The 11,797-nt window shown below is 37.3% G+C and overlaps 3 protein-coding genes across 3 annotated transcripts; 1 reads left to right on the top strand and 2 right to left on the bottom strand.

Annotated features, from left to right (window-relative positions):
- Nucleotides 1-1,629: 1,629 nt before the first annotated feature.
- On the top strand, nt 1,630-3,153 carry LOC112419420 (uncharacterized). The gene is made up of 2 exons (XM_039831079.1): nt 1,630-1,787; nt 2,379-3,153. Exons 1-2 carry the CDS (start codon nt 1,630-1,632, stop codon nt 3,151-3,153), a joined length of 933 nt encoding a protein of 310 aa, XP_039687013.1.
- A 3,932-nt stretch (nt 3,154-7,085) lies between these two features.
- Nucleotides 7,086-9,162, bottom strand: LOC120578390 (subtilisin-like protease SBT4.3). Its single transcript, XM_039831078.1, has 2 exons — nt 8,488-9,162; nt 7,086-7,124 (listed from the first exon to the last, which is right to left on the bottom strand). The coding sequence occupies exons 1-2, from the start codon at nt 9,160-9,162 to the stop codon at nt 7,086-7,088; spliced, it is 714 nt and encodes a 237-aa protein (XP_039687012.1).
- Nucleotides 9,163-9,593: 431 nt separating this feature from the next.
- LOC25487050 (subtilisin-like protease SBT4.13) lies at nt 9,594-11,223 on the bottom strand. Its single transcript, XM_024777080.1, has 2 exons — nt 11,043-11,223; nt 9,594-10,144 (listed from the first exon to the last, which is right to left on the bottom strand). The coding sequence occupies exons 1-2, from the start codon at nt 11,221-11,223 to the stop codon at nt 9,594-9,596; spliced, it is 732 nt and encodes a 243-aa protein (XP_024632848.1).
- Between the last annotated feature and the right edge of the window lie 574 nt (nt 11,224-11,797).

Genomic DNA, 11,797 nt, shown 5'->3' with positions numbered 1-11,797 from the left:
TTAACCTTAACTTTGTCCATAATACAATTTTAGATCAACAAGGATTTTTGAACCTAATTTTGAGATTTACCCTATTTTAACCGTTCAATTATTGATTAGGTTTAGGCATAAAACTAATTATATAATTGTTACTTACATTGAAATTCTTAAACCTTCAATGGTTATACTCATCTATAGGGAGAATAACCATTGAAGAGAGTTATTGAGCGAAAAGTTATCCTAACTATTTTGTTCAAAGATTTTAAAATCAAGTGATCAAACACCGTATTCATAGTTTGTAGTAACTCAAATGATTTTTTTCCTCTCTCTCTCTCTCTCTCTCTCTCTCTCTCTTCTCTCTCTCTCTCTCTCTCTCTCTCTCTCTCTCTCTCTCTCTCTCTCTTTTTTTTTTTTTTTTTTTTTTTTTTTTTTTTTTTTCTCTCTTTTTCTCTCTTCTCTCTCTCTCTCTCTCTCTCTCTCTCTCTCTCCTCTCTCTCTCTCTCTCTCTCTCTCTCTCTCTCTCTCTCTCTCTCCTCTCTTCTCTCTCTCTCTCTCTCTCTCTCTCTCTCTCTCTCTCTCTCTCTCTCTCTCTCTCTCTCTCTCTCTCTCTCTCTCTCTCTCTCTCTCTCTCTCTCTCTCTCTCTCTCTCTCTCTCTCTCTCTCTCTCTCTCTCTCTCTCTCTCTCTCTCTCTCTCTCTCTCTCTCTCTCTCTCTCTCTCTCTCTCTCTCTCTCTCTCTCTCTCTCTCTCTCTCTCTCTCTCTCTCTCTCTCTCTCTCTCTCTCTCTCTCTCTCTCTCTCTCTCTCTCTCTCTCTCTCTCTCTCTCTCTCTCTCTCTCTCTCTCTCTCTCTCGTAAGTTACTTTGGCTCAATATCATCCAAAGCCTAAACACCACATTTGGCAAACTTACTTGCAACACACCCCTTTCCCGCAAAGGGGGTGCACGGAGCGAGCGAGACCAGTGATGAGTCAATAATGAGTCATTAATTAGTTTCTTTTAATTAATATTTAAGTTAATTTTATTTAGATTTAATATGTTTTATTTCCTTCTAGAACTATTTTACTTCAATTGCAAGTTATTTTATTTTAGGAACAAATATTTGAAAGATGGAGTCTTCGAGCAAAGGAAAGGAGAATTGGAGCTAATTCATGCCAAAAATATGAAGATCTCATATAAAAATATCTTGTGCAAGAATTCATGCCAAAAATATGAAGATCTCATACAAAAATATCTTGTGCAAAGAATTTGAAGATCCTTCACCAAAATATGAAGATTTGATACAAAAATATGAAGCCAACCAATAGAAGCTTGACACGCCCCCAACAATTCATCTTTTGTTCTCTGAAATAATAATCAATAGAATGTTCCACAACCGTTCAAACGAGCTACCTATTGTTAGTGAGAAACAATTCATCTTGCTTTTGCTTTAAAGACAAGCTACCTATTGTTTCTCACTAACATTCTATTGTTTATCCCATCAACCAGTTCAAACGAGCCACAACGTCTCTCTACACGTTCCGCAATAAACTCTCTAGCGGTTACACTTCCCACGATTTCGTAACCGCCAGAGCCAGGTGTACCATTACAACGGCTCTGTAGCCCTCCACCTCTATAAATTGGGGACTCATAGCAACCGCCAAGTTAGAATCTATGTCTTCCTCTAAACCCTCACTCTCTAATCTCTACTTACTTGAGCATCGGAGTGTCTGCAGGTACACACCCCTCATTCACTCCAAGAAGCATTCTGACGCATTCTACCACCACCTAAACCACCGCATTCAAAGCACCGACGATCACCTTCTGATCAGGTACGATCAGTGGCGCCGTCTGTGGGAAATATAAGCTCTCCCCTGGTTGGCATCTTCACCTTCTCCTGGGGATACACCCAGAGAGGAACCAATACAAATAATTCCTCTACAACAAAGGCCTCTGCAAGGTCCAACCCAACCTATAGAGACACTTGAAGATGCCACGTCAACTGGTGCCCTCGTCAGCAACCTGCTCCACACGGTTCAACGACAAACATCGTTAATCGAGGAACAGAACCAACGCCTGATAGATTTGGAGCAAGCATGTCCTCTAGTTCGAGCCAAACGGACTCCTTCCCCAATACGTAGCAGAAGAGGAAGGAGCCCTCGCCAGTCACGTTCCAGATCCCCTCGACACTCAGTAAGCGTCAGATATCCTAGTTACACCAGGAGGTCGATCCGAAGGAGATCGCCCAGACGAACTCCTCCAAGGCGCTCTCCTCCCAGGCGGTCCCCTCAAAGGAGATCTCCACCTAGACGATCCCCTCCAAGGGGATCCCCGCCAAGACGTAACGGACGCTCTTGGTCTTCCTCTAGCTCTGAGGACACTCAATAACGCTTACGGTTCATTCACACGGCACATCCGAGAAGCTCCTATCCCCCTAAAGCTAGAAAATCCTCCCACGACGGGACAACTGATCCAGGCAAGCACATCAAGAACATCGAGAAATTTCTCACTTACAGATCGGTGCAAGGCGTCGTAAAATGCAAACTCTTCGTCACTACACTGCGACGAGGAGATGTCACCTGGTTCAAGCACCTACGGAGAAACTCCATTGAATCATGGAGTGACCTTTGCTACGATTTCACGACTCACTTCACCTCTTCAAGGACGCAACCGAAAACGGTAGCTTCCCTCGAAGCCATTGTCCAAGGAAAGAGTGAGCCTCTTCGAGACTACATCGAGAGGTTCAACAAAGAAGTTGTTCAGGTAAGGGGTGCCGACGAAACAATGAAGCAGTACCTCATTGCCAAGGGTCTGCGTGCAGGCACAGACGTGAAGAAAGTTGTCAGCTTGGATCGCCCTTGGACTCTCAACGAGTTCCTAGAGATCGCAAAGATCTACATAGCATATGAAGAAGAGCTGTACGCGGACAGCCTCAACAAATCCAGGAAGGAGGAACCTGCTGCTGAATCCTCCAAAAATCCCTTCCATGAGAAAAAGAGGGAAGGCAAAGCAACTCGTGAAGGAAAACGACCCAACGGTCACTTCACTGAGTACACACCCTTGGCCATGTCCAGGGAGAAGATCCTCGCCGAGATCGCAGTAGCCGATCTAACAGAAGTTGGCGTCAAGACACCAAAGGCTTCATCTCAGGAGAGGAAGGGTGTTGGATATTTATATGTTGGCTTCACTTTTGCCTAAAACAAATATTCAAGTGAGATGTTGGACACAATGTGCCAACATCCTGGCATGGTTCAGTTGACCTGCACATTGCCTTGTTTTTCGCACGCGTTATTTTATTTAAGGAATCCACGCCTTTATTCTTGTTGGTCAAGTTGCGTGCTTTTAGCACAAAATCAGTTCGTTTGTGATTTTCTAAGAATGTGCTATCTACTTAGGAAAGTTTGGAGGTGATCAGGATGTTCCTAATAATGTGTCTGCATATTAGGAGTTTCCTTTTCTGGTTCTGTTGATTATGAAATGGATCACTGATTGTTCTGAAGCCCAACAAAGTGTACTGGCCCGTATTGCTTCATTATTTAAACAAGACTGGAAGACCTAAAGAATTATTCATGCCGTCATTTTGAAGAATAGATTGTTTAGGGTTTTGAGTCTGTTATTTGTGAGCCTTTCGTGTATCATCTTGATGCATGTTTAGGACTGTGTTTGAGTTGTAATTTGTGCACTACTATGAAGCTTTTAAGCAAAGAGTTAGGTAGTTTGTAAACTACACCAAAGCTGTGAAGCACGGTTGTTAGTTGTTTTGTTTTGAAGGTAACTTCATTTGATTGTGTCTGTAAATTGAAAATCACAGGGGCTGTGATCATTTGTAAGGGAGTGAGATGGGATCTCAGATCTAGGAGTTTCTAGGTTGAAGTCAGTACGGGTAGGTCCTAGGTCATTAGTGCAAACGAGGAGTTTGCTGAGAGCTATTGAATAAGGACTACACTAGTGGATTTCCTTCCTGGCTTGGTAGCCCCAGAGTAGGGGACGTTGCATCGAACTGAGTTAACAAACTCACTGTGCCATTTTCTTTCCTGTCTGTTATTTTTGTTATCCTTTTTGTCGGTTAGCTTAATGTTCTGATCATCTTATTCAACATTTTTTTCTGTGTAACTGGTGTTGGAACATCGCGTAAAACATCTTAAGTCTAACGTGCTAGAATTTCAATTGCTATCAGAGCAGACACCCTACCTGTTTTTAGGGTGAGATTCAGAGGAAATTATTTCTCGCAGTATGGACAAGGAAGGAGGGTTTGTGAACAGACCACCTTTGTGGATGGAACCAACTATGATTACTGGAAATCATAGATGAGTGCTTTCCTTAAATCTATTGACAGCAAGACGTGGAAAGCAGTGTTGAAAGGTTGGGAATAAATATTTTTCTATGTCCACAAAAAAATACATTTTTAATTCATAAAAAATCGGCCACCAAACTGTTTTTCTCGGGGCCCGATTTTCTACTAGTTTTATTATTAAAAAAAAAAAGGACGTTTAATTTCGGGGCTCGAAATTTGAATTTAAGAACAACAGCCAGTTTCAAAAGCCCACATTTATGTGCACTGCGCCTGATGTTGACCGTTTCAAAAGAGGAGTCGTTACAGGCACATCGGCGCTCAAACTCTTCCCCATCTATCTATACCCAACTTGCAATTTCATTCCCAAATTTTTCAAAACCTAATGTTATGCTGCCTAATTTTCTCTAGACACCCGAAAATCAACCTCTCATCTTCATCTTCTACACATTCTAACACTTCCAATGACAAATCTTCAACAACAATCATCACCAAACAACCACAAACACATAAACATCCACCTTTCCCATAAATCCACACCCTGTTAATACAAAACCTACCCTTTTTCACTAAACCTTCAAACCCTTTCAACAAAATCAACCACAAATGGCCCCAAAAAATTCTAACACAAACCCAAAAAGGAGGAGAGGGAAAGAAGCCGCCGACACCTATACTCATGACCAACTTCAACCTCTGCCACCACAACCACTCATTCAACCACCACCTTACCAAAGATTTGTCTCCAAAGAAGTTGAGGAAAGGTACCATGTGATTAAGAAGTTTGAGTTCAACAAGGAAAGGGGTTTTAATTTTGACAAACATGGGAGGAATCGTACATTCTTGCACACAATCCAGCAAAGTGGTGGGGAGGGTCTTGCAAATATGGTGACACAAGAAAGCAATGCAAGTATAGCTTGTGAATTCTTGGCTAATGCTCTTGCTGAAAAGGAGTCAGATACACATGCCTATGTGAGAGGTAAGAAAGTCAATTATTCAAAATGGGACATCAATCGAGTACTTGGGTTGAGTGAGGTGGAAAAGTGTGATGTAGAGTGTAGGAGGAGCCTGACTGACGCGTATAGAACTCGTGCTTAATGGGATGGTTTACTTGAGGGTTTGATGAGAGAGGGAAGAGGATGGATAAGGTCTGTTGCAAGGCCTCAGAGAATTAACATTGTTGATCTGTTGCCGGAGTACAAGGCATGGGCTTCGTTTATTCTGACTGTTATTGAGCAGACTACAGCGACCTCTAAGATGATTAGGGATAAAGTTCTCTTTTTGTTGACCTTGATTTTTTATGAGGACATAGATGTGGGGGAGTTGATGTATATGAGTCTGAAGAAACTAATTAGGACTGATAAGACTACTTCTTTAGGGCACTGTTGGGTAGTGCATGCTTAATCTCAAAGTTGTTACCCTCAACCGTTGGGTACATAATAATAGCTTGTGGCTCTTCCGTAGAAGGTGTTGCATACTCTTTGAGAGTACCTTCAGCCATAGCGATATTATTTCGTGCCTCTCTCTTTTTCTTATGCAAATATCTTTCGATCTCGGGAATGAATTCTCCAAGACTTTTAGTTCTTCGCATAAATAATTGAGAACCCAAGAAGTTAAAGGTAAAAGAAAGAAAGAAAGAAAGAAATAAGTAGAAGAAAAGAGAAAAGGGAAAAGAAAAGATTCTAATCACTAAGAAAAAGTTAATCAAATTAGTTAACTCCCCGGCAGCGGTGCCAAAAACTTGATGGGATAAAACCGCAAGTGCACGGTTCTGTCGAAGTAGTAAAAAGAGAGTATCATTTTGACAGGGAGTTTGTTAATTCAATTAACTTTAATTGATGATCAGAGAGAGTTTAATTTGCAAAGTTGGGGTTTTTAACGGTTGAAATTTATAATAAAAGAGAGCCTTGGGATTATTGGTCCGTCATGGCGACAAATCTTTCACAAAACAAACCATTAAACCTAAAACCTCATGTTAGACCTAATTTCTAAGGACAAGTTTCTCTTTAGCCTATCACATATCCTTTCGATCTCAGTGAGTGTGTTCCTCTAGCAACCACGCCTATTCTCATGGTTGATTGTTATTAGAATCATTGAAGTTCGAAACTTTATATGTCCCAAGGTTTGCTAGACTATTCTCATGTTTCGCAATCCTTTTCTAAATTCACTTGTTCGAATATCAAAACTCCACTCTCGTTTTATGAATTGATATTTGAGATGATGGATTAACAATTATCAAACCCTCCACTTTCGCTTCTACAGTTTGATAATGGTTAATTCATGTTACAATGGTAAATTTAGATTAAAAACTAGGGTTACATAAGATTAGGGTTTAAGGCTTGGTTTGATTAGGATTGTGTCATTTAGACTTATCCAACAATCCCAAGACAAGAGAAGTCTACTCACTCATGTTCATCGTAGACATAGAGAAGAAGAGGAAAAAATAAAAGTAAATAACAAGAAAGTAAAGGAAAAGAAAAGAACTTTTATTAAGAAAGACAATTGTCACTTATTGAATTCCAAGAATGAAAGATGAATATTTGTGATGGCTAGCTACTCTATTTATAGTCTTATTGTCGACTTAAAACCTAAGCAACTATTCACTAGAATGTTCCACAAGAAACCACGGGCTTTTCGGTCAAAACAGGCAGCTAGATCATGAAGCAAAAGAGTCCCCGGGGGGTGGCACGGCCGTGCCAACTGGTGGCACTAGCCGTGCCAAGCTTCTGACTTGGGGAAACATATTTTTGTCCTCAAGATATGGATGATTATTTCACACAGAAGCGACATAGGGGAGCTGAGAGGGAAGAGAGCATCAGGGTAGAGTACTACAGAGTTCAGGCTAAACATGCTGATATGTTTCAGCAATACCAGCACCCACCTTCAGGACCAGGAGGGTCATTAGGAGCACATCAGTGATTTGGCACCTTGTCTAGCCCAAACATTTACTATTTTTATTGCTTTCAGTTTTTGCTTCTGTTATTTGTTTATGTTATTTCTTTTTGAATGGAGTCAAACTTTAGTAGTGTCATGGTTATGATTGTATGATTCCCCTATCTGTGTCATGGTTATACTTCTCTCTACACATAAGAGAAAAATGAACAAATGAGAAGAAATCCAAACAGAAAGATTTATCAGAAACTAATAAAAAGTATATACCACCAAGTTATGAAGACTACATAACATAGAAAATGAACAAAATGAAAAATCATACATCTAAAATGATTTCGATAAAGAAAAAAGTATATGGACAATGGTTTATATATGAATGATTAGTGGGAGAAAATAAAATGGGAAAGAAAGATAAGGGAAAATGAGAAAGAGGTGAAGAAAAAATTGGGAGGATATATAATCAGAGAGAGGAAATTGAGATTCCTTAAAATTTCATTAACATATAATGCAAAAAATGTCATTAACATATAATTTGTGAAGAATATACTATAGTGCATGCCCTTTTAGACACACATATATTGAATTTTCATTGAACATTTTTATAAAAAAATTAAACTAATATTAACTAAAAATAATAAATCAAGGTTATTGTTTCAACATTTTGATTTATTGGACTAGAATTTATCCCAAAAGATAATTATAAAATCCTGAAAAATCTTAGGTGGACACCCAAACATCCTAATTACATCATAAAAGATAAAAAAAAAAAAAAAAAAAAAAAAAAAAAAATTGCGAGAAAGGTATGAAAAATGTGACATAGGTGATGTGATAAAAATAGAGAGATAGAGAGTATGTAAGAAGTTGAATAAATGTACACAGTTTAGAATGTCCAAATATAAGAGTTATGCCACAAATGAAAACTTCATACTTGTTCCCCTTGTTTAGTTTTGGCCATCAGTAAAGATCCATATGACCATGATATTCTTTTTATGTTTCTAATTTTTGTTTGTTGTCAATTTCTTTATTGAAAACTAATATTAAATTTATTCAAGAAAAAAGTTGTTCTTGATTTCTTATATCACCACCTTTTTAAACGTTTATTTATTTATTTCTGTTTTATGTAAATTGAATTTTGGATTATTATGAAATAACCTCAAACAACTATAGAAATTATTTTTAGGCAAAACAACTATAGAGATGAAGAGCAACATAAAAATTAATTGAAGGCTTAATATTATATATTTGATTTGCCTTAAAAATAACATAGTCGACTTTCGAGATAGTCTTTGGACAATTATAGGACTTTTGACATTGTGGGTGCCATCTGACCAAATAAGTGTTGAGGAAAACACAGTTTGATTTGATTTTGCTTCCCCAACAACAGTGACGATAAACGATTTTTTCTCATGTAATGACTTGAATGATAGAAGTTTAGGTTCCACACTAATCTTGATTTTTGAATTATGATGGATGAGAGTAGCCTTGTAGGTTGAGTTGTGAAAACCAACATTTGTAACTGTTCTATGAATCTTGACATTGAAATGCTTATATACAGGAATCACCATTGCAGGATAGTTTATATCTTTCACCAAAGATCTTTTCGACGCTTGATGGCAACTCGAATTATCTCCAGTAATTTGTTTTATTTTGTTAGTATCATAACCATAATCACAAAGCATTTGCACATAATCTTGCTTCGTAATATCATAAACAAGTCCGGGGGGAATGGCTTGTTGTGGATTGATATTCCCAGATCCATAAGCAAACTCACCTGCCAAATCATCATAATGACCTTTAACTGGCTTAGTGGTTGTCATGATGGCAGATTTGAGAGCTGCAGGTGACCAATCAGGATGAAATGATTTCACATATGCAACAATACCAGCAACATGAGGACATGACATAGAAGTTCCAAATAAAATATTGTATTTAACCTGTCTTTTATCACTTGGATAATATGAGGGTGACGCTATAGGTGAATATGCGGGTAAGATTTCTACTCCTGGGGCACTTATATCTGGTTTCATGATTTATGGGACCAAAAGATTTGGGCCACGAGAAGAAAAACTAACAATTCTAGGAGCATCGTTGTCTCGCAAGATCTCACTCTTCAAAATTTCCGCTACAGGATATTTAGTGGAATTTGTGTAAGATTGAATATGAACAAAGTCATTTGTTTCCAAATTAAGTGAAGGCTTCTGAGTGACAAAAGAAACATCAAGTTGAGACTTTGTAAGATTTAGGATTGAACCAATTGCACCATTTGCATAAGCCAGTTCACCACTTATTGGTGATCCACACAAAACAAGTTTACCCTTGACCATATTTTTGTCTATACAGTCACACATTTCAGGAGATGCATTTCCTCCAGTTGGACAAGCTTGAGCATTACGCACAGCTATTGGAAATTTTGTGCCATTCGAAGGGAAGGTATTAATTGACTTACCAATAAAAGTCTTTACGTTTCAAGAACAATCTTATCAATGAATTGACGATCTATGCTAGTTGCTGCAACCGTAACTAACCAAGGTGCTCCACTACAAACACTACTTGGGGTAGGGCCAAAGTTTCCGGCAGACTGTGTTGTGAGTATTCCCTTCTCCATGGCATGAAAAGAGCCAATGACAATAGGATCTTTCAAAAAATCTACGGCATAACCGTCACAAATAGAGATAGTGATGATGTCAACTCCATCAGCAATTGCATCATCAAATGCTGCTAAAATAACATCACCACTGCATGTACTGTTGCCGCGACAAATTTTGTATGTAGCAATCCTTGAAGATGGGACTCCACCTCTTGCAGTGCCTTTAGCAAGACCATAAAAGCTCACATCCTTAACCTCAATTCCACCTGTTGTTGATGCTACGTGAGTTCCATGACCGGAACCATCTCTTGCACTCACATATTCATCACCATAAAATCGTGCTCCAATGATCTTGTTGTTGCAACTGAAATTACCACCCCCTGCACAAACTCCCCTCCACTTCTTTGGAATAGGACCAAGACCTAATAGATAAAAAAATAATCAAATTAACAAACTAATAATATATAATTAATTGCTACAATCTTAAATTCATAATGCATTTTCTTCTTAAAACATAAATAAAATTATTTCATAATCGCTTAAGAAACTAATAACCAACACCATTTATAAATAATATACATAAAAAGGCAATTAATTCAATATAATAATCACTAACTAATCTACTTGATTAATCGTGTATCATTTTAAGTCGAGTGAATATTTTGTATATACAACAATTATGAAAAAAATAACTACATACGATAATGAAATAATTTGATTGCCGCAATGAACTTATATATATATATATATATATATATATATATATATATATATATGAGTTAGGATCTGTTGACACCAGGTGTCAACGAATTCGTTGACACCAAATCTCAATCATCCATTTTATTCAATCAAAGGTCTGTAATCGTTTGTTCATGGAATAAACTTAAATTGAAAACACATTATTATTGCACTCTTTCTTTTCTTCTGCAAACAATTGGTTATTCTGGACACTTCGTTATTCTCCACCATATCCATTCCTTGACCGATACAAATTAACTTAACAAGGGAAAAAAGATCATACAAGTTAACTTAACAAATAACCACGACCATTGGATTAATCAAAATAAACAATTAAGATTTGGTGTCAAACTTTCAGATTCTATATATATATATATATATATATATATATATATATATGCATGTGTTTACCTTTATCATTGAAACTTTCAGATTCTTGCCAAATTCCGCTATCTATGACTCAAATCACTAAATCAGTCTCCATAAGTTGATCTCTTTTGATTGATTGACAAAGTCCAAGGAAGTCCCAAAATCTTGTGGTTTGAATGTGAAACTCTTCACTTGGAAAAATAGATACCACACCATTCATGCTAGCAAGCTTTTTCCTTTGTTGATCATTGAGTATGGCGGCAAAGCCATTGAAACTCCTCTTGTAACTACGAACTAAGAGATTTTCTATCTCACTACCATCAATAACTTGTTGTAACAAGTTGCGATGATCAGAGGTTGGGAAATACGGTACTCCCTTAGGAAGTGAGCCCATGTATACAATGTAAAGTTTAACGTTTTCATTCCCTGTTTCAATGGCAACACACACGAAAGAAATTATTTGTGATAAAACTAAAGATACAATGAATAATAAAACAACATTATACTTAGCCATTGTATTTGTAAAATGGTGAATATGTAGCTCAAACCCAAAAATTGTATTTATAGACACAAGAAAATTAATATAAATGGAAATCGTTACAATAGAATTAAAAAATAGTTTAATGATTATTTTAAAATTAAATTGAAAAGTAATGTTTTAAATAATAATTAATACTATTATGATGTGGTCAAAATTCCTTGCAATTAATACATACACATATATATATTTTTTAACATTTGATTTTAAGTTAACGGAAGCAAGCAAAACTTAACAAAGAAGAGAAGGAAGAAAGAGAAGAGAATAAGGTGCAAGTGTGCAACCTTTGCTGTTCTCGGGAAGAAAAATAAAATAAAAGTTAAATGAAAATTAACTTTTTCCCCTTCAATTTTAATTTTCCCAAAAAACAAAAACAAGAATCTTTGTGTCCAAGTAAAAAGGTGTTGGTTGCTAAATAGACCTTCATAAA

This window comes from Medicago truncatula, chromosome 2 (genome assembly GCF_003473485.1).
Source record: "Medicago truncatula cultivar Jemalong A17 chromosome 2, MtrunA17r5.0-ANR, whole genome shotgun sequence".
Lineage (NCBI taxonomy): Eukaryota > Viridiplantae > Streptophyta > Magnoliopsida > Fabales > Fabaceae > Medicago > Medicago truncatula.
Note: the sequence above shows the minus strand (reverse complement) of the source record. Positions and strands in the feature narration are given on the sequence as shown.